Consider the following 23,518-nt stretch of genomic DNA (forward strand, 5'->3'; position numbering starts at 1 on the left):
TGTCTCTTTCTCTCAAAAATAAATGAACCTAAAAAAAAATTTTTTTAAAGAATTCAAATTATAATTAAAACATGGGTCATCAAGCATAAAATTTTAAAACACCAAATTAATGGGTCTTTGTTTTTGGTGGATTTCCTCATTGTAGGGACAGACATGCCAGGAGGACGGGCCCTGGAGCGCACACGCGTGGGGCCACCCTCCTGCCTCACGGCTTCCAGGCCAGCCGGCCCTTTCTCTTAGCACTCGTTGCGGAAAAGAAATGGAGATTAATTTTTGCTGCTTGTGACAGTAATGTCATTGAAAATAATATATAAATCATAAAAAGGATAGAAAAGTATCATAATTTTACTCGTTAATGTTGGCTGCCGTTCACATTTGGGTAGAAGTTACTCCCGACAGCGCCCCTCCTGTCCCTTCTCCTCACCACGCACTTGGGTGGTTGGATAGCTCTGCACATACTTTCTTCTCTTAGGATATTTATTCCACGGTATGTTTTGTGTCTCCTTTTTATGTTAGAAAACGTGTGTCTCTGCAAGTGCTCAGGGCTGCGTGGTGCTTGACACATTCTAACTTCAGTGACCAGCCTGGTGTGTATTGGTGAATACGAAAGTTAACACTTGGACGTTTTATAAACGGTGTTAGAAATCAAAAGACAGACATATCTGAAGGATTTTGGTTCTTTTGCCAAGACGTCCCCGAAGACGGCAGCGGCGTGTGCATTTCCTGTGTATCTGTCCGTCGGTTGACCTGTCTTCTCCCATCTGATGACTGGAAATGGCATTTTGTTCAAATTTATGTTTATCTTTTATAAGTTTGTGCTGTGATATTTGCCTCTTTTTCTGTTGTATGTTTTTAGAGGTCTTTGTGTGCAGCTTGTGAAGCATTTGCATCAGTTTCCACTCTGCTTAAGTCTCGTCCATGTTTTTCATTTATGGTTTCTTTTGTCCCTTCGAAAGTCTACTGTATCTGTAGAGTGGCCTGCTGGTAATGCAAAAGTGATTCTTTTCTTTCTTTCTTTTTTTTTAAAGTGGTTCTTTTTTAAAATGGCTACTTATCCAACAGGCTTTGGTGCTGATGACCACACGTGACACGGTCACAGTGCTCGTTATCACACGTGACATGGCCACGGTGCTGATCGTGACATGGCCGTGGTGCTGGTTATCATGTGTGACATGGCCGCCATGCTGATTATCGCACGTGACGCGGCCGCGGTGCTGGTCATCACACGTGACATGGCCACGGTGCTCGTTATCGCATGTGACCCGGCCACGGTGCTGATCATCACACATGACGTGGCCACGGTGCTCATTATCACATGTGACATGGCTGTTGTGCTCATTATTACACGTGGCATGGCCACCACGGCTGCCTTTCCGATTATCGCACGTGACACGGCCGTGGTCATCACTCTTGTTACAGTGACAGTCTTATTGCAGCGGCAAATATGTCCAGTTGGCATGTTGTATACCTTGACTTTGGATGATGTTATATGTTAGTTATGTTTCAATAAAAACAGTTTTTAAAAATAAAATGGTTATAGAGGCACCTGATGGCTCAGTCGGTTAAGCGTCCGACTTTGGCTCAGGTCATGATCTCACCGTTCGTGAGTTCGAGCCCCGTGTCGGGCTCTGTGCTGATGGCTCGGAGCCTGGAGCTGCTTCCCATTCTGTGTCTCCCTTTCTCTCTGCCCCTCCCCTGCTCATGCTCTGTCTCTCTCTGTCTCTCAAAAATGAATAAACGTGAAAAAAAAATAAATTGGTTACTGCCTTCGGTTTTATGCTTTGAATGTTTCTACTCCATGATTCTATTTGCAATTTAAAGACGATTCCCGCTTTACACATCAAATCTCCTGTCCTGCGAGCATTTATTTTGAGTCAAGCTGCGAGTGGGAAATCAGACTTAAGGAAACAACTTGTTGACCAACGGCAGCAGTGCCGTGTACTGAATAGCTCGCTATTTTTGCAGACATGTAAAATTGCCCTCACTCCGTCTCCGAGCTTTCCATCCCCGCGTCAGCATAGCAGCGCGCCCGTCGCTCCCTACCTTGGCCAGGCACGTTGTTGCCAACGTCGCCTTCCAGTCTGCTTCTCGAGTTCTCGCTTTACAGTGCCTTTTGCCACGTAAATATTTTAAGCTTCCCATGCTAAATATGGAAACATGTTTTCCTCTATGCTTGTGGAGGCTCGGTTGTGATCAGAAGGCTGTCTTGCCGACTCGGTGCCTGTGAGCGGACAGCGATGCTTGTCGTTAGCACTGGCGGTGTCATACCTCTTCAGGCGTTCCCTGCACGTAGCCTCACAGAGAAGGGAGTTGGATCCCATCCCGAAATCTGCGTGGCTGCAGGATTGTTGTTAGAGGGAGTGTCAGACGTGTTGCTTGGTGTCACGCGCTGTGAAAAGGCCCGGTCGTGCTGGGCCGGGGCCTGGAAATTCGCCCTGCGGTCTCCTCCTTTCTCAGCTTTTTCCCGGGCTCGCTCAGACTCCCCTGTTTTCTGTCTGCTTTGCTGTGCTTTTCTTCAATGTGGCAAAAGACAGCTGGGCCGTCACCTTATTACTTAGGACATCTAGCTTACGCTTCTCATACTGTTTGCTAGAATGGATTCGTTTCTGTCACGAGATGTTCTTGCGGCTTGTTGACTTTCTGATGCGATTCGAGCCGATTGCTTGGCGGGTGTCACTATTTCTCCGTCGCGCGTTCCTCTTGTTTTGTAGCCTGCGTCCTCCGTAAACTCTCCAGGGTTAAGCGGGGGAGAAGCAGATCGTGAACGCCAACCGACCGGGAGGGATTTCTGTTTGCTGCCTGGCCCACGTGGGGGCCCCACCCCGAGTCTTGCCCGCTGAGTCTCCTTCGCAAGAATTCTCGAGTCACCCGCGTGGACGGTTGGGAACGCCTGCGCTAAATACTCATCTGTAGCGGCCTTATAATTTTGCTAAGTGAGGTAGAAAGAAAAGTGTGAAGTTAGAACCTGTATTAGACAGAACGTGCCTGAAAGCAAAGCCAAACGTAAGGCAAACAAACGAGGGTACCTGGGGTACTGGTGTTAACGCAGAATTCTAGGAAAGCGGATGAGCCGTGGCGGAGGCCAGGGGCGGAATCGCCAGCCCTGCAGAGGGTGTGATGGGGCGATGGCACGGGCGTGTAGGCGGTTGAAGGGCACACGGGTGCACGCGTGCACTCGGGAGAGTGAGCTTCCCCAGGTTCAACAGACTCTCACGCGAATTTGCCGGGCAGGTGAGGAGGGGCTCTCCTTCTGGCCGTTGGCAGTTCTGTGTGTAAGTCGTGTGTCGGGAGAGGAGGTAAAATCCTATTGTGTCCTCGTCTGTACCTTTGCGTGTCCCGTGTGCCGTGATCCACGGGAGGTGACATTTTGTTACGCTCAAGATCACAAGGATGTGCTCCTCATTTTTATCAGTGACACACGGGTATACATTTCAAGGGCAGTTACAGAGTTGTAGCATGCGGTTCAGATAATGCTAATTTTAAAATTTTATGGTTGATGCACTTTGATAGAGAATGTGATTAAGCATTTAAGTAAAGTAACGGTGTAGTAAAATGAAAGCATTTGGAGTTCTGTTATGACCGTAAAACCAAAAAGCAGTATATCCTAGAAAAAAGGAAAGCTTAACTGAATTTCTGGTATATCAATCAGTTTAAATTTGTAGCTTCGTATAATTTGGCATATTTGTATAGATTTTTTTTTCATAGGGAAAAAGCTCTAGTTTCATTATGGATTCAGGCAAGACGATTTGGTTTTTCCATTAATAGCTTCCCCATTAATACACCTCCCCTGACTGCCACTCACTTTGACTTTTCTGTGTCTAACGTGATGGATTTGGGGTATGCGATGTCATCACGGTTTGTGACACCCGTCAGTCGAGCATCCTGACACTAAGAGGAAGTGACCCTGCAAACCTTAGAGCTTTTCTTGCAGAACTGAGGACACCGCCAAGAATAACCTGTCCGGTTCTGTCGTATCCCCTGGTCACCTGATGTGATCAGACATTAACGGCTTGAACAAGCCGTTTCGCCCTAGCCGTGCTGCCAGCCCTGCATAGGCAGGGTCTCTTCTCGCGGCCGCACAGGCGTCTAGAAGGCATGCTTCAGGCGCCCATACACATTCGGGAAACATGTTTCTGGCTTTTGCGATCAGGCGGATTTATTAACAACAACGAGGTCACAATAAATCATGACTTGCTGATTTATTCCAAAAGATCTATGTAGCAGTAAACAACACCATTTACATTTAATTAGTTTTATTGAACGAAAGGCAATTTTATTTGTAATGAACCACATGTTATGATTAAGGATGTATTTTAATGACCTTTAAGTAATGCGAACAAATGTTGCCCTTGACCTGATAGCAGAGGCTTTCCTACATTATTGAAAACTTCAGAATGATTTTTAAATTATCGTGAAAAGCTTCGAATGACATTCTCATTATTGTGCCATTATTCAGTCATTTGATGTCTAATATACTAGATGAAAGGCATTCCTCTGAATGTTCATGTGCATGTAGAAGTGAGGATTGTTGCTGGGGTTGCTCTCGATCTCCATGTATCAGAAGGTAGTCTGTTGTACGCGAGCTTCACGTTTTGAAAAATATTTCCACAGCGTAATGCTGAAATGAGGAAGGATTCCCAGACGCGCCTTCTCCCAGGAGCCGCTTGGCTGCTTGCTAGGCATTCTTGTCGTATCTCCCTAAGTCTACAATTGTGACACGATGTGTTTTTTCTTGTGCAAACCAGCTTGACTTAATTAACTTGAAAATAACTTTCTATTAGTTAACGTATACTCTAAGCTGCAGTAGCCGACCCGCTGTGGTGAGCTGCTGTGCTCACCCTTCATCCAGCGGAGCATCTCTGTTCTCTAGAAACGTGAAAATGCATCGGTGCGTGTTTTCCAGGCCCTGATGAAGGTATGTGAGTGAGCTTTCCCAGGTTCGGCAGACTCTCAGAAGAAGTTACAGGGCAGGAGAGGAAGGGGTCTCCTTCTGCCCCGTTGGCAGTTCTGCACCGGCAGGGGCCGCCCTCGGCGTCGCGGGCAGAAGTGGCAGCTGTGGTGTAGTCATGTCCCCCTCACCCTGGGGTCCGGCTCCAGGGTGTCTCTTGAACTCTGCGGTTGCAAGGGTGTTTTCCGCGGAGGACCGTTCTGGTAACATTCTCAGAGTCATCTTGGGAGGTTCAGTCATGAGTCTCATCCCTCCGGGTGTGTTTGGAAGTGTCCCATTCCATCTAGCAAGCAAACCCCTTTCTGCCCCTGAGATCTAGAGCGGTTTCTGCTTCCCGAACCGATACACCACAAATTAGAAGAGAGAGGTTTTTCCCCCTCACTCACCAGCCCAGAGGTCGGTGGTCCGAGGCTGAGAGGGCAGCTCTGTCGTCATTGACATGTGACCCTCGCCTGTGTCCCACGTGACTGCTCCCCTCCAGCCTCGCCAGCAGGAGGGGAGGGCAGGGGCGGGGAGAGGGCCTGTGGGCCTTACGGCACGCACCCACCCCTGCTCCTTGTGCTCTGCCCCACGTGGTGAGAGCTGGAAAGAGGGGTGAGGGAGGGAGGGAGGGTCCTTCAGTGGCGCCATGTGCCCAGCGAAAGCCTGAAAGTCCTGTCTTTAACAGGAGTCTCCGCCACACCGTCTCTTCCTTCCGTTTTCTGGTGAGTTTCTCTGAGTTGCTGTCGTACTTCCTACTGGGCCGTGTGCACCGACACTTCCCAGTTAGCTCTCTCGGAGGATTTTGCTGCCCTTAGAACGGGATGCTCCCTCTGGAGTTGTTATGGTTACCACTTTTATTAGAATCAGTTCTTGCACACTTGTGGTTCAAGTAACTCTAGGCTGCTTGAAGACTTGTGTGCTCCCCACTCACCTGGGTTGAAATTAAAGTAGGAGATAAATGTAAGCAGCAAAATAATACGTTTTCTAGAAATGAAAGAAGCCGTAACATTTTAGACTGTTGCTTGTTTTTTGCTAAAGAATATTTTCTTTCTTTTCTGTTCTTTTTTTTTTTTTTTTTTTTACATTTATTTATTTTTGAGAGACAGAGAGACAGAGCACTAGTCGGGGAGGGGTAGAGAGAGAGGGAGACACAGAATCCGAAGCAGGCTCCAGGCTCTGAGCCGTCAGCACAGAGCCCGACGCAGGGCACAAACACACCAACTGTGAGATCATGACCTGAGCTGAAGTCAGACGCTTAACTGACTGAGCCACCTAGATGCCCCAAGAATATTTTCTTTAAGCCCGCCAGTTGGGGCTCCTACTGGGAGAGGAGAGCTGACAAGCCTAGCTTAACTAGGTCTTCCGGGAAGAGAAGCGAGTAAATACGAATCTCTAATATATTTTAAGAAATCTGAGAGGATACCACAGTCTGAACAGAAGCTGCCAAAAAAGACCAAGTGGAAAGTGAGACCACTTAGAATGACATGACTGCTGAAGTAGAAGCAGGCAGACAGGACTGGAAGGTGAATTGTTCTCTCTGAGCGCGAAGGCCAGAGATGAGAAACACCCCTCGGTGACTGTCGTTTCTCCTTGGTCCTTATGCTGCCTGCGGTCATCTTGTGTGTGTGTTTTCTGTGATGTTGAGGCCAAGTCAGCAGGCAGTAAATTGCACATAATGAAACTGCACACACTTGCACCTGTGAGGCCATCACCGCAGGCCAGAAAGCAAGTCCATAGCCCTCGTGACTGTCTGCCATCACCTGCCGCCCTCGTCCGCGTCCATGCTTTCAGTCTGGTCCGCCCTCTCGCGGCTTCTCGTCCGCCCGCCTCTGTCTGCAGACAGTCTGTCCTTACATCAAATGGAAATTCCTTCTATTTTCCACCAATAAATGAACAGTGTTACCCGTCTTGGTATTTATGTCCCCTCCCTCTGATCGGTTACGATGTTCAAGAATTGTTTCTTCTCCTGTGGAAGGATGATTCTTCCACCACTTTGGCCACCACTGCTCTTCAGAGACCTTGGCCGGCAGTCCCCCCTCCCTCTCCTTTCCTGACCCTCCCTCACGGGCCGGGCAGCCGTGTGTCAGTTTTAGTTTAGGTGAATGTATTTACAATTGTTTTATTTTATCTATTGGATTTTCATTCAGCTCTTTCTCTTTTCCTACTCGCTGGAGATTGCAATACACACATAACTAAAAGTGTCTTGTAAAAAGGTAAAATTGTGTCACCTGACATAAAGTGTAAGAACTCACCCTGTCCTTTCTTCTGAAAGTGTATTGTGCCTTTTCTGCACGCATCTACATTCATATGCATTCATATACTTTTTATATGCATTATATCTGCACGTAAGCTGTTCCAATGTTTCACTTGTATTTTAAAGAAATATGAAGTGGAAAAACAGCATTTTTGTTTTCCTTTTGCTGTTTATCATTTCTGTTCTTCACCGTTCCTTCCAAAAGGCTGAGTTTCTACTGCATAACATTTCCCTGCCGCCTAAACAGTTCCCTTCTGTTAATATTTCTTGTAGTGTATGTCTGCTGATAGTGAAGTCTCATTTTCATTGATCTGAAATCTCTTTATTTCAGCTGTTTCGGTAAAAGATATTTTTGCTGAATGTGGAATTCTGGGTTGACCTGTGTTTTTCCTTGTAGCGCTTTAAATATTTTGTTCCACTGTCTCCTGCTTCCATTATTTCTAATGAGAAATCAGCATTACTTTGATCGTTGTTCCTGTGTGTAATATGTCATTTTTCTCTATGGATTTGTGAGATTTTCCTTTCTTTGTTTTTTTGGCAGCGTGTCTTTGTTTTTTGATGTTGTTGTTAGTGTTGTTGTTATTGTTTTTTTGTTTTGTTTTGTTTTAAAATCTGTGTAGGGTTTTTCTCGGCTTCTTTAATCTGTCTGGGCTGTTAACATATTTAGCATGTTTCTAGTCATTACTTCTTCATAGGTTTCCTTCGTTCTTTCTCCACTCCTCCCAGGATCCCAGGCATAAGCATGTTAGACCTCTTGATATTCTGCCAGTGGTGCTGTGACCATATTCTTTTCTAGATCTTTTTCCTTTGTGTCTTCAGAGACATTATCCCTTGATCTCTCCCTGAATTGACTGATTCTGTTCTGTCATCCCCAATCTGCTAAGCCCGTCTAATAAACTTATTTCAGGTGTCGTATTTTTTTAATTCTAGAATTTCCATTTGGTTCTTTTTCCTTAAATGTAATTTTTGTGTGTGTGCTTTGGTTTCACATTGATTATTGTTTAGGAGAATATTTTTCTTTAAGTCTTTGAGATGTTATAATTGCTGTGAAATTCTCATCTCTTAATTCTGATCTGGTCATCTCAGAATTAATCCTTTTTTTTTTTTTTTTTAAAGTTTACTTATTTATTTTGAGAGAGAGAGAGGGTGCTAGTGGGGGAGGGGCAGAGAGAGAGGGAAAGAGAATCCCAAGCATGCTCCGTGCTTCTCACAAACTGTGAGATCGTGACCTGAGCTGAAGTCAAGAGTTGGATGCTTAACTGACTGAGCCACCCAGGTGTCCCAGAATTAGTCTGTTGATTGAATTCTTTGCTGAATACAGACCTTGTGTTCTTTTTTTTTTTTTTTTAATGTTTTTATTTATTTTTGAGACAGAGAGAGACAGAACATGAGCAGAGAAGGGGCAGAGAGAGAGGGAGACACAGAATCTGAAGCAGGCTCCAGGCTCGGAGCTGTCAGCACAGAGCCCGACGCGGGGCTCGAACTCACACACTGCGAGAACATGACCTGAGCCGAAGTCGGACGCTCAACCGACTGAGCCACCCAGGCGCCCCCAGACCTTGTGTTCTTGCGTCTTCATAGGTCTAGAAATTTGGATTCTTTCTTCCGCATCCAAATGCAGAGATTCTGGATGGTCTTATGTCCTTCTGAAGAGTGCTGTGTTTTGTGTTTAGTTTTGTTTTAAGTGGTAGTTAACTTGGTTGAAGTCGAACTCTGAACTCTATCTTTCCTGAAGTTGGGGGCTGCTGGAAACCCACCCCGAGTGTGGGTTGTGTGGGGTCAGGATGAGACGATGCCAGAAGTCAGGGCCCCTCTGAGGCACTCTCCTGTCTCAGGTCCCTGTCTGCACCATCACTCTTCAGCTGCTGTGGTTGCCCCAGTCTTTGACCTCTGTCTCTTTTGGCGAGTCTGTGGTTTTCTGTCTAGATACGGCAGCCACGCTAAAACGTTGGTTCTGAGACAAACCCAAAATAAAACAGGTAACAAAAGATGAATACCAGAACTCAAACAATGGTAAACTCTCTGTGTTGGGGGACCTTCAAGACCACCCCCAATTTTTTTATGGTTATTTATTTATTTTGAGAGTGAGTGAACACGAGTGGTGAAAGGGTAGCAGGGGAGGGAGAGAGAGAACACGACACAGGCTCCCACTGTCAGCACAGAGCCCAACATGGGGCCCGCCCTCACGATCTGTGAGATTATGACCTGAGCTGAAATCAAGAGTCAGATGCTTAACCGACTGAGCCACCCAGGTGCCTCAGGACCACCCCCAGTTGTTTTTTTTAATGGTATTTTTTTTTCACTTTTAATTTTATTTTTTATTTTTTAAAATGGATATCCACATTAGTTAGCATATAGTGCAACAGTGACTTCAGGAGTAGATTCCTTAATGCCCCTCCCCCACTTAGCCCATCCCCCCTCCCCCAACCCCTCCCATAACCCTCAGTTTGTTCTCCATATTTATGAGTCTCTTCTGTTTTGTTCCCCTCCCTGTTTTTATATTATTTTTGTTTCCCTTCCCTTATGTTCATCTGTTTTGTCTCTTAAAGTCCTCATATGAGCGAAGTCCTATGACTTTTGTCTTTCTCTAATTTCACTTAGTATAACATCCTCCAGTTCCATCCACGTAGTTGCAAATGGCAAGATTTCATTCTTTTTGATTGCCGAGTAATACTCCACTGTATATGTGTGTATATATATATATATCCATTCATCCATCGGTGGACATTTGGGCTCTTTCCACACTTTGGCTATTGTCAGTGGTGCTGCTGTAAACATGGGAAGATCACCCCCAGTTTTAATGATTCCCTAGGAGAACCCCCAGGACTCAGCACACAGTCCTCCTCATGACCACGATTTATTCCAGCGAAAGGCCACGGGCGCAGACAGCCAGCTGAAGGACTCGTGGGGCGAATCTGGAGGAAGCAACATGCGGGTTCCAGAGCCCCTCCCAGTGGCCTCACGCGGGGTGGGCTGCACACCCCAGCAGCACGTTGGGAGAACACGTGTGAAACGGCCCTATCAGGCGAGCACAGTGGGGACTCACGGAGGCATGTGCCCAGATGCCAGACTCCCGGAGGGAAGCAGGTGTTCGGCATGAACCGGGTTTCCTGAACTCGGGAGGTTCTCATCTGGGAGTGGTGGGGACCGGCCTGAAAGGCACGTTGCCAGACCCCACCCAGCCTTGCGTGCGAGCAGGCCTTTCCCAAGTCGGCTGTGTTCCTGTCTCGGCTCAGCCCACCCCCTCGGCCGTGGTGTCCTTCCGGGAGGAGTGCCAGCCATATCGCCCTTGAACCTCACGCAGCGGGGGGAGAGCAGCCGGCTCCCTCGAGAGGCCTGGCCGCGGCCTCTAGAGCCACGCAGTCCACCGTTAGCACCACGTCTGAGTGGGAGACCCCAGCAGCCGCTGCTCTCGGTCCCGCAGCCCCTTTGAATCTCAAATGTCAGTCTCTGGCAGCGGGAGGGGGGGCCTGCCAACAGCTGTGAGCGGCAGCCGTGACCTTACCCTCCCCCGTGCTCCTGCCCGGTGTCAGGGCCTCTGCTGCGCCACCTGCAGGCCTCATGTCGCCTGCCCAGACTTTGAGCCGGAAGGGTTTTATGCAGGAGGCACAAAGCATTTTTTACAGGAACTTTTTTTTTTTTTTTTTTACATTTATTTATTTTTGAGAGACAGATCGTGAGCAGGGGAGGGACAGAGACAGAGGGGGACACAGAATCAGGAGCAGGCTCCAGACTCCCAAGCCATCAGCACAGAGCCCGACGCGGGGCTCCAACCCACGAACCGTGAGGTCATGACCTGAGCTGAAGTCCGGCCCAACCGACTTAGCCACCTAGGCGCCCCAGGAAAATATTTTCATATAGCTTAATCCTGAAGACACGTTGTGTTTAGGAATTGGCCAAGAGGAAATCTGAATCTTCAAACCTTTTCACAGTGCCTTTACATGCCCCCCGCTCCCCCTTCTGTCCTGATCTCTTACTGGGGAGTGGCCCAGAAGAGACCATTCCCTTTCTGGGACAGTGGCACTTAGTAATCAGACCGCCTTACTCTAATGTGCACGTGCAGGGAGGTGAGGGAAGTGGGGTCAGGCTCATGGTCCTCTGTTGCAGACCATGGCTGATCTGGAACGCCAACCACAAGTCAGCAGCGGTGAGATGTTCCCGAGACAGATGGGGCCGTGGAGGGGTCACCAGGAGGGGTGGGCCGTCCTCTTGGAGCTTGGGCAGGGGTCACACGTTGGTACCAGAAGCATCTTGATTTCACGTGGCCCACCAGAGCACCGGCCCTTGATCGTGGGCAGCTCAGGCGACCCCGGCCCAGCCCACGCCCAGGTGGTTTCTGTGGTTAACATCCCTCCCAAGGGTCTGAATTCTTGCACCGGCTGCAGCTCCAGGCTGTGTTTGCGAGCCTCTGCCTGCATTCGGCGTGGCACTGCTCGTGCCATGGTCGGAACAGCCCTGGCGGACGGCGTCACATCCAGCTTGGAGTCTGGTGCAGGCACGTGGGGTCTGTGAGTCCAGGCTTCAAATGATGCGACTTCCCGGCCGGGCCGTGAGAGCTGTGCTGCAGACCCGGCATCGGCCCTGCTCCGAGGACAGTTTGAGGGCAAGGTGGAGGTGCGCAGCAGGGGTCCCTCCGGCCTCCCTCTGCGGGGTCCCATCGGGAAGCCCACCCTGGTCAAAGGTCCACCGCCCACAGCTTTTACCTTCCTGTGCAGTGAGCTTGAGTCTGACGTGTTCCTGTGTGAGTGGCTAGTTCTCTCTTTTTCCACGAATTGTTTCCGTATTCACTGGGTTGTTGTATCAAACCCGCGTTTCCACTACAGAATTCACCTTAAACTCAGAAGTGCGTTCGACTGTGGTTGAGGGTTTTCAGTTATCCTCAGGCGCCTGTGCCGTCTGCTGCTGCTGAGGAGATCGCTCACGGAACCGAAAGGGAAGCCAGCCTGCCTTCAGAGGGCGGCAGGGAGACTAGGTCTGGGGGGACGCAGAGGTGAGGGCACTGCCGAGGCGTGTGGGGCACAGCGGGCTGGGGTTCTGGGCCTCCTCGTTGCTGTGTCCTTGACGTTTCAGGCCTGTCGTAAGGACAGATTTCTTAAGTTTCTGTGTAGTGTTGTACTTGTCCAGCTTTTTGACAGCCAATTAAGATTATATTTTTAAACACAAGTGAAATACCAAGAACTAAAAGACCTTTATTAGTTTACTCTGAAGAACTCGGCTATGCGTAATCTACATTCGTGGGTATAACTCACCCACGTACAACATTATTTGTGTTCACGTGATTCGGTGTGAAAAACAGACTAGCACATTTGGATGGTAACAAACTTACGATGTGTGCTTTGGGGTTTTGTCTTATAGTGTCGGTTATATGCTGGGCACTTTAGGGTGTGTGGTGTCACCACACAGAACAAAAACGAGGTCCCTCTCCCCTGGGCCGTCTGGTGCCCAGTGCAGTCAGAGTCCCATGTGGGTTTTGGTTTTGCCAAAGTCCAAACAGACGAGGAACTTTCCAGTGTTGTAAACCCTTTGTGATCTCCCAGTAAAAACTATCATGCACCATTAAAAACTTGAAATTTGTTTTCAGTACATTTCACTTATTATAACTTTAAAATTATATACAGAGAGAGTTTTAAAAACTAAACTTTCTAAGTCAATACCTTAATAATTGTCTTAAAATGAGGTGCTTAAGATGTTATCTCTGGAGACTTAGCTATTTAAACTTCCGTGTTGCCAGCGAATGGAATATCCTAAACCATTTCTTTCCTACTTCAACCCCAGTTCTGGGAAAGTCGCTGTGATGTGTGGATAGCTGAAGCCTTCCCGTACAGTCTTACAAATACAGATCATGGGGATGTGGTTCAGGCACATGGGAGAAATGCAACACGCTCATGGCTGTAAGGAAAGCAGTTGTGTATAGCAAATGCAGTAGCTGCTGAAAGAAGAGCATGTAAACAAATCTAGGATTTGCTAGGTTGTTTTATAAAACGTCTGCGGAATTGTGAGCTTTACTTAAATCTCACTAAATTCTTTGGTACCCACTAACTCCTAAATACTCACACACGGTCTGACAAAACTTCAAAGCATACAGATGGGAAGTATACCTTCGCCTTTAAACTTGGGCCCGTGGGGCAGCCGCAGGCGGTAGGTGTCGTGTAAGTATCGCCCACGTGCTTTTGACACACACCTGTCATTAAGCAGCAGCGGTGTGTTAGAATCAAGACAAATTGCCGCACGTCTGTTGAGCTCACGAATGATTTCTCTTAGTTGCCCTTGCATCCTGACCCATGGAGTTGGCGCACGAAATACAGGAAAATCGGCCATCGCTTTTGATAACAATACGTGAGCACGAAATACAGGAAAATCGGCCGTCGCTTTTGATAACAATACATGACAAATGTTAGTTGGTAATTGAAAATTTTGCATGTAACTTTACTTAATTATCGTGTAATTAATTCGGATATTCTGTATTCCAGGACCTTTTTTCAATCAGTGCTTATGTTTATGCTCAGAAGCCACAACTGGATATTCACAGTTTTGAAGGCACCTTTACCAGGGTAAGTTAAGTCTTTTGTTAAATACAAATATATTCATTGTGCATATAAGTTAAAAATAGCAAACCTTACATTTGAAAGAGTACTTAGAGAATTAAAACAGAAGTTTTGAACTGAAGTGGGAAAGCCTAGAGAATGTTTCCAGTTCTCAAATCTCCATGTATCCAGTCTCCGTGTGGGACGCGCTCACGACCGTGTTTCTGTTTAGCATATTTACTCTGGAAGAGGTCTTCACCCTGAAGATACTAGGAGTCAGTAAGATGAAGTCTGAAATTGCCATTTCAGCTTCGACTCTGTGTTATAGTTAATACACTAGAATAGCCACATCGTCGCCTGATCTTAGTAAGCGGGTGTGTGGATGGGCGTGTGCGTGTTCATTTGCTCGCATAGACGCGTGCGTTTCGTTGAACTCCCTTTTCAGTATTGAGGTGTTTTACTCTATCTTGAAGTCCCTTCTCCCCAGTTATTGACAGGATTTGGATGACTCAGTAACTTTGGATTTAGCAGCTTACACTGATACTATAAATGCCTGATAAAAATTAAGGGGTTTTAGTACATGACTGGAGTTTACTTTTAATTGGTGCAATTGTTGTACAAAGATTTCTGTTGGTGCAGTCAGCTTCGTTTCATTCTTGGTCACACACCAGGTGAGCAGGTGTCCTTGTTGGGAAAGCACTTACTATGTGTCAGACGATGGGCAAATTATGGGAATGCAAACAGGCGTGCCTGTGGGGGAGATGGTGGGCAAATTATGGGAATGCAAACAGGCGTGCCTGTGGGGGAGATGGTCGTTGTTCTGTAACTTTGTTATTACATGTGCTTCAGTGAGAAGAGCATGTTTGAAATGTTGGTGGAGACACATGAGGAAGTGTATAATGAGGTCTGGAGAAAACCAAGATCTTTCGTGTTTTTGCAAAAATATTTATGGAAAAAAGCACTTCTAGTTAAAGACGAGTTGGCACATGTGAGAAAAAGCCTGACGAAAGGGCTTCATTAGTACAATAAATTAAGAGTTATTAGCTTAGCCACTGTTAATATTTTGGAAAATTATTTGCCGTCTTCCTTCCCGGTTCCCAGCTTTGTCTTGCTTACTGCTTGCTAAGAGCTGGAAGTGTCTGCTAGACGATGTGCGGAATCACACCGAGTTCCGTGCGAGTGTGCGAGAGTGTGGCCGAACACGACCAGGCTGCAAAGCGCAGTTCACGTGGTGCGTGGCGGAGTGTGTGACTGAGCGTGTGTGCGCGCGAGTGAGCGTGCGGGGTGGGGGAAAGAAGGATGGGGAAGGGCAGCCAGGTTCCATCCCCAAGGTCTGGTCGAAAGAAGGAAGAGGCCGTTTCAGGATTTCCAGCTTAGAGAGGATGACATTGGTGCTTGTAAAAGATCCCAGGCAGTCACGTGCATTTATGTCCCCCCGGCCTCCCCGGACCGATCAGGCCGCACGCTTCGGAGAAGGAAAAGACTGCAAACTGCAGTTTTCTGTAAGGAGAAGTGTCCAGAATGGCGGGGTCTGCCCCAGAGCCAGGGCGCCACACGGGCGGTTGGTCTCGGGGTTTTGACTTCATCAAGGCCACGGTTCACCCAAGTTACATGTACTTCGTGTGAATTCTGGCACGTTCTTGATACGCGTGGTTCAACCACCCGCCTTCCGCGGTCTCCTTTGGGTGTTTCCAACAAGATTTTGTTTCACTCCGTTCAGATACGTCATCACGTTCTAGGTTGTTTAAGGAGAAAAATTGTCATTTTTGTGTGCGTCTTTCCAAAAGGAGGAAAGAAAGAAACCGTGTTGAGTAGCTGGTTTCGCCACCAGAAAATGGAATTCACCTACTGAAGTATAAAGTCAACGTTTGAAGAAGTGATACCTGCTTAGGTTCCTTTTTCAGAGCATGATACACAGAGGAAACAATATACACTTTGTATCAGCCTGAGTAATTAAATAAGAATCAGAGCAAATTAATTCACGTGCCCTGGGGCAGTGCATGTAGTACGTACTTTGCTGCCTGCGCGGAGTCTGGTCGTCGCTTTGTGAGTCATGTCAGGATGACCTCAGCTGCTCACTGTGTGACATTCTGAGTTACAGAAATGATTCGTGTCATTATTAGTGGCACAATTGATTTGCTTATTGTTCAGGACCAAGCAATTCTCTCTGAAGTTTAGAGTTTAAAACTAGCCAGTTTTGAAACAGTAGCAATGTTTGTGGGCCATTAACACCATTCAAGCTTCTTTATAAATACGTTTTCTGCTGTAATTTCTTAGAACCAGAGCACACGTCCTTGTTCAGGTCTCTTCCAGTCAAAATACTCCCCTTCTAAAAAGCAAATTTCTATTGTTTGCTAAATGCGGAAAAAACAGCCTCAAATGGTATCCTTTTGCTCTCTCCCTCCCCAAAGCAAATTTCATCTTGGCAAACTGTAACATTAAGGAGGCAGAAACCCGGGGAGAAAGTTCCTCGGAGATCGTTTCTTTCCCATCTTCCCAGTGTTTATTCTGTCCTGTGTGAGACTGGTAAGGAGCTATGTCTTACAGTGGTTTTCTTGATATTAGAAAAAGTTTAAAATCCTTCCTCGTTATCCAGAATTGAAACTGCATAGATACCGTGCTGTTCACGCACAATTGTGAGAGAAAGAGACTGATGCGTTCACATGATTAGATAGTCGTGGAAACGTAGAGGGAGAGCCGGCTTAAACTCCCGAAACGGAATGGCGCAGAACCTTTCTCTGCAGTTTAGGTAGATGGCCTGTGGTTCGTGTGGAGTTTTTAAGGCCCTCACTCCTCTCGGGTCTGACGCAGCGGGGGACACCGTACCAGGCGACCGGCAGCGGCACGCATGTTTAAACCTACTTCCGTCGTCATCAGGGAGCCGGAAGAGTGGCAGACCGCCGCGGTCACGCTGTGGTCCTTGCGCGGTCGCGGGCGCACTGGCAGCTGCAGGCGGGCGGCCTGGAGGAGGAGGAGCGGAGCCGCGCAGCAGAGGCCGGACGGCCGAGGGTCCTCACGGGCGCGCCTGGGGGAGGGGCTCCGCGTTCCTTTGCTGTCTGACTTAGTCACTTCCTGGACCCACGGGGACGCCTGCTCCGTGCTCGGAAGGTCAGGGTCGCCACCGTGGTTGCCTAGATAAGCATAGCAATTGCCACGAGGCAGTGGAAATGAGTCAGAGTTCATATTAAAAAGTGTTCGTTCGTTTCACACCTTAAACGATAAGTGTGCGAGGCAGCACTTGGCAGGATTGACCGAAGTTACAGGCTCAGTTTGCTAGGTTGTGGCTGAAATGCCCAGATGAACACATAATTTAAAGATGTGCTATGTGGACCGTATTTGGGAAGCAGGAATGAGACTAACAGAGCTTTCTGTCTGACGGTGTCTGTCAGAGTCGCATTCTGAGACCATCTCTGAATGGATCGGAAGTCAGTCCTTTCAGTTCAGTTACAGATTCAAGTACAAAACAGTTGATGCATAGACGCCACCTAGTTCTCCTTTGAAAGTTGGTGCTCTTTCTGTAAAATCATGAAGGCCCAAGGCAAAACTCCGTTTTCTTGGGCTATTCATTTCTCAGGCAATGGTCATGTCTACTTGGAACGGCTACGCTGCTTGTAAAAACGGGCCCACGTGGCAGCCTGGCACTTTCCTGTGGGAGAAACAAGCAGGGGCCTTGGAGTCCCCGAGGCACAGGGCTGGAATATGCTTAGGCGTCGTAAGAACCCCAGGCTGCGGTGTCTCACCCGAGCGTGGGCTCTGCTTAGACACCCCACGTGTTTGAATGAATCGAATGAACTCTCGTCTTCACACGGGGTGTAACTGAGGCAGCATTAAATGCCCGCCTCGGCTCTTGAAACGAGTGGGTTGTTAAGGAACGGCAGCCACCCGTGTCCTGAACCCTGCACGGCATCCGGGTCTGGAGGCTGAGAAAACTTCTGTGTCCGGGGGTGGCTTTCTTCTTGGGGTGACGTAAAGCAGTGAGGGGAGACACTGAACGCAGTGCTCGGATCCAGGAGGCCGACCGGCTGCTGGTGTTGCTGTCGCGTGCCTGCGAGGCACCTGTGGGTGGAGCCCCGTCCCTGGACTAAATTTAAGTCCCGGTATGTCACCTGACAGATGTTTGCAGTTCTAGGGGACATATTCTGGGAACTGTCAGGTTGGTTTAGATTTTGTGCCTCACGAATAAATCAGAGGATCAGTTATATTAGAGAACCAAATATCTAGAAAGGATATTCCATGTAATTAGCAAAATGGCCAGAATTTATATCACTTCGAAATGGTTTGATGAGTGAATAGAAGGAAAACACCAGGAGCATAAACCTCTGTTTCTTACATTCATTTTGTTTGTTTGTTTGTTTTTTGAGAGAGAGAGAGAGAGAGAGAGAGAGAGACAGAGTATGAGTGGGGGAGGGGCAGAGAGAGAGGGACACTCGGAATCCGAAAAAGGCTCCAGGCTCTGAGCTGTCGGCACAGAGCCCGACGCGGGGCTCGAACTCACGGACCACGAGATCATGACCTGAGCCAAAGTCGGACGCTTAACCGACTGAGCCACCCAGGCGCCCCTTTGACAATTTTAATTTCTTTCCTCCTTCCCAAATAATTTTGATTTCTTTGTGATCTTAAGGTATATATCCCTACACCAGATTATCAATTTTTAATAGAAAGCACTTCTACAGAGAGTGGCATTATGTAAGGGAGACACACAGCACTCAGGATGGCGGAGGACCTGTCACTTCTTGGAGACGTACAGGCAGTTGGCCACCACCCTGGACATCTTCCCCGCGGAACTTCTGGGTGCAAGGCTGTGGACTTCTGTAACTCCCTATTCTGGAATGTTCCATAGCCAAAGTTACAATACTTTATAGACGGGGACTTCAGATTAAGGGGAAAGGTCCCAGATTTTAGACAGTTATTTTAGGTTTTGAACATAAACGCGAAAATATAAAGATAACTGGAGCGTGCATTACTGCTGCCGTGACTGTGGCGCGTGGCTGTGCTTGACAGCCACGCGTGGTCATTGCTAACGTGCAGCTTCAACTTGAGATTTGGTTCGATGGAAAGTCTCTGGTGTGATAATAATATTAAGGAGAAATTAAACACAACTGTTGCCTTTACAGAGACAGACACATACATGTTTCAGTTTTAAAATAAAACACAGATACACTTTTTCTCCCCTGAGTATACATACATTTGAAAAGCATAACCCGTGTCCTTAGCGCCAGGCAAGGAGTTTATTTGGCCACACCTACTAAATAAATGTCGATACGTTAGTTTATAATATATCTGTGATAATATTTTACAATTTTCCAGGAGTGCTGTGGTGTTATTAAGTTACGTATTAGAAGATATAATTTTAGTTTGCTCTGTGGAGAAATGAGAACATGTAGTAGTTTAGTGAAAATTTTAAATTACTTTATATTGAAGTTAAATATCCAAAAAATGAATTCATTAAAGTAATTCTTCCCACTTGTAATTTCGTTTTTAAATTTCCATTACTTTTGTGATTTTTTTTTTCATTTTGTTAAGGTAAGACACACATAACATAAAGTTTACCATCTGACGCATTTTTTAAATTGTTTTATTTTGAGAGAGAGAGCGCACACTCGAGAGCACACGAGCGGGGGAGGGGCAGAGGGAGAGAGAATCCCAAGCAGGCTCCGCACTGTCAGCGCAGAGCCCGGTGCGGGGCTCGAACTCACAAACCACGAGATCGTGACCTGCACCCGAATCAAGAGTTGGTCGCTTAACCGACTGAGCCACCCAGGCGTCCCCCCATCTTAAGCGTTTCTAAGTGTACAATGCAGTGACGTCAGGTAGGTTCATAGTGTCGTGCAGCCTTCACCACCATCCACCTCCGTGTTGTTTTCATCTCGTAAAACTGAAAGTCTGTCCCCACTGAACGCTAACTCCCAATTCCCTCTCCCTGCAGCCCTTGGCGACCACCATTCTCTTTTCTGTCTCTGAGATGGTTTTGGCTAAGCGCCTCGTGTAACTAGAATCCTACAGTATTTGTCTAATCATGACGGGCTTATTTCACTCAGCATCATGTCCTCATCGGTCGAGAGTCGGACGCTTTTGTCCTGTGTTTTCTTCTAACGCTTTTGTTGTTGTAAGTCTTACGTTCAGGTCTTTGATTCGTTTTGTTACTTTTATATGTGGTATTAGGGAAGGGTGGCTCTACTGTTTGGCAAGTGGATATCCAGTTTTCCCAGCATCATTTGTTGGAAGACTCTTTTCCCCAGTGTAAAGTCTTGGTACCCTCACCAAGAATTATTTATCCGTATATGCAAGGGTTCATTGTATTCCATTGGTCTTCATGTTTGTCTTTATGGCAGCACCACAGCGTTACGATTACTGTAGCTTTGTAGTAAGTTTCAAAATCAGAAAGTGTGATTCCTCCAGTTTTGTTCTTTTTTTTTTTCCTCCAAGACTGTTTTTGGATATTGGGGTCCCTTGGGGTTCCATATGAATTTTTGGAGGGTTTTTTCTATTTCTGCAAAAAAAATGTCATTGGGATTTTGATGAGGGATTGCATTGAATCTATAGATCACTTTGGGTAGTATTGACATTTTCACAATATTGTCTTCCGATCCATGGACGTGGGATGTGTTTCCATTTATTTATGTCTTGCTTACATTGTTTCAGCCGTTTTGTAATTTTTATTTTATAGGTCTTTCAAGTTAGTTTCTAAATATTTTATTATTTTTGGTGCTAGGAGGAATCGTTTTTATAATTCACTTTACAGATTGTTCACTGTTAGTGTATATAAATGCAAGTCATTTTCGTGTGTTGACTGTGTTATCCTGCTACTTTGGTGAATTCATTTGTTCAATCAAAGAGTTTTCTTGTGGAATCTTTAGTGTTTTCTACTTTTAAGGTCATATTATCTGTAGACAAGTAATTTTACATATTCTTACCCATATGGCTTTTATTTCTTTTTCTTGCATAATTGCTGTAGCTTGAACTTCGAGTACTATGTTCCAAAGTGAATAGATACAGTGAAAATAGGCATCCTGATGAAAAGGTTTCAGTCTTTTACCACCTGGGATGATAGTCTCTGTGGCCTTTTCATGTATGGCTTTTATTTTTATTTTTTAAATTTGTATAAATTCAAGTATAATTAATTAACATACGGTGCAGTATTGGTTTCAGGAGTAGGACCCAGTGATTCAGCACCTACATGTAACACCCATGCTCATCCCAACAAATGCCCTTAATATGGCTTTTATTTATGTTGAGGTAGTTCCCTTCTCTTCCTAGTTTGTTGAATTCATTTTTTTTTTTTTAATCATAAAAGGGTATTGAATAGGTGCTTTTTCTTCATCAGTTGGGATGTTCATGGGGATTTTTTTTCTTCATTCTGTTAATGTAAGGTATGACATTGATTGGCTTATATTTTGAACCAACCTTGCATTCTGCTTGGTCATACTGTATAATCCTTTTAATATTTTGCTAAATTCTATTTGCTAGTATTACAAGATTATTGCATTAGTGACCATAAAGGATATTGATCTCTAGTTTATTATTCTTGTCATGTCTCTGTCTGGCTTTGGTACCAAGGTTGCACTGGGTTTATAGAGTGAGTTAGGAGATGTCCCTCCTCATTAATGTTTTGGAATGTTGGAGAAGGATGGAAATTACTTTTTCTTTAAATTTTTGGTATATTTCACCAGTGAAGTCATTGGATCCAGGGTGTTTCTGTATCAGATTTTTTATTATTGATTCAGTCTTTTAACTAGATATAGGTCTCTTCTCATTTTCTATTCATGATTAGTGTTGGGAGGTTTTGTGTTTCTAGAAATTCACACATTTCATCAAATTTCTTGGCACACAGGTGCTAATGTATTCTCTTATAATCATTTTATTAACGTAGAATTGTAGCGGTGTCCCCACCTTGGTTTCTGATTTCAGTAATTTGAGTAGTCTTCTTTTTTTCTTAGTCCACCTAGCTAAGGGTTTGCCAATTTTGTTGATGTTTTCAAAGAACCAACTTGTGGTTTCATTCATTTTTTTGAATTTTTTTATTTAAAACAAAATTTTTTAATGTTTATTTATTTTTGAGAGAGAGAGAGAGAGAGTGCGCAGAGGAGGGGCAGATAGAGAGGGAGACACAGAATCCAAAGCAGGTTCCAGGCTCCGAGCTATTAGCACAAAACCCGACGTGGGGCTTGAACTCATGAACCACGAGATCATGACCTGAGCCAAAGTCAGACACTTAACTGACTGAGCCACTCAGGCGCCCCAGCTTTCATTCATTTTTTAAATTGTTTTTCTGTTATTTATTTCATTTGTCTCTGTTCTCATCTTTATTTTTTCCTTCCTTCAGCTAGCTTTGGGATTAGTTTATTCTTTTTCTAGTCCCATAATTGTAAAGTGAGGTCATCGATTTGAGAGCTTCCTCTTTTTTAATATAAGCGTTTATCGCTGTCAGTTTCCCCCTTAGCACCACTTACGTTGCACTTCGTAAGTTTTTGTAAGTTGTACTTTCAGTATCATTTGTGTCTGAGCATCTCTTAATTTCTTTTGTGATTTCTTCTTAATTCATTCGTTGTTTAAAAGTGTTTAATTTCCACAATTTTGTGAATTTTCTGTTACTGATTTCTAACTTTATCTCATCGTGGTTGGAGTAGATACTTCGTATGATGATCTGTTGAGACTTCATTTGTAACATAAGGTCTGTCCTGGGAAATGTCCGTGTTCACTTGAGAAGAATGTGTTTGCTATTCTGGGTGGAGTGTTCTGTATGTCTGTTAGATCTAGTTGGTTTATTGTGCTGAGTTTTCTATTTACTTACCTGTGTCTGATGGTTCCAGCCATAATTGTGAGTGGGATACTGGGGCCACAATTGTGAATGGGATACTGGGGCCATAATTGTGAGTGGGTACTGGGGTCTCTAACTATTACTGCTGAGCTGTTTCAATACTCTTAAATTCTGTCAGTTTTTGCTTCATATATTTTTATAGTTTTTGTTAGATGCACAGTTTATAATTTTCCTGCCCTATTGAACATTTAATAATATAAAATGTCTCTTGTAACCTTTTTTGATTTAATATTTATTTTGTCTGATATTCCTGTGGCCGCATCTGCTTACTTTGCTTACTATTTGCATAGAATATGTTTCTCATACTTTTCACTTGCAACCTCATTGTGTCTTTGGATGTAAAGTGAGCCTCCGCATGTAGATAGCATAGAGTTGGATCATGTGTTTTTATCCATTGTGCCAATCTCTGTCTTTTGATTGTTGAGTTTAATCCATTGATATTTGAAGTAATTACTGAAAAGAAGGGACTTCCTTCTGTCATTGTTCATTTTTTTTCCAAATGCCTTGTAGGTTTTTTGTCCCTCATTTCCTACATTACTGTCTTCTATTGTATTTAGTTGGTTTTTGTAGTGAAACGTTTAAATTTCTCATTTCCTTTTGTGTATATTCTATAGCTGTTTTCTTTGCGGTTACCATGGGGATTACATTTAGCATCCTAAAAGATAAAATACTCCAATTTGAATTTGTACCAACTTACGTTCAATAGCATACCGAGGCTCTGCTTCTGTATAGCTCCTTCCCCTCCCTTGTGTTTGCTGATGTCACACAATTACCTCTTTATGTGTTCTGTGCCTAAAAACATAGGCTAATAATTCTCCTAACACCAGCCTCTTAAGTAATGCAGAAAACAAGATTTGGAAGTACAGACCAAAGTGACAATACTAGCTTTTGTGTATGAGTTTCCTCAATCGCATAGAGAACAAAAAGGGCAGCTACCAAGCACGTTATGCTAACACTTGCTTTTATAATTGCCTATTTGTCTTTATTGGGGT

General features: G+C 45.4%; 1 protein-coding gene across 10 annotated transcripts in view; it reads left to right on the forward strand.

Moving 5' to 3' along the window:
• The window catches only part of ATP9B (ATPase phospholipid transporting 9B (putative)), a 250,847-nt gene that overhangs the window by 98,727 nt on the left and 128,602 nt on the right, over positions 1-23,518 (forward strand). For all 10 annotated transcript variants that reach the window (XM_042961538.1, XM_042961540.1, XM_042961539.1 and 7 more), the window contains one exon: positions 13,655-13,735. In XM_042961538.1, coding sequence (XP_042817472.1) covers positions 13,655-13,735 — 81 coding nt within the window. The remainder of the gene's footprint in view (positions 1-13,654; positions 13,736-23,518) is intronic.

The sequence above is a fragment of the Panthera tigris genome, chromosome D3, assembly GCF_018350195.1.
Source record: "Panthera tigris isolate Pti1 chromosome D3, P.tigris_Pti1_mat1.1, whole genome shotgun sequence".
Taxonomy (NCBI): Eukaryota; Metazoa; Chordata; class Mammalia; order Carnivora; family Felidae; genus Panthera; species Panthera tigris.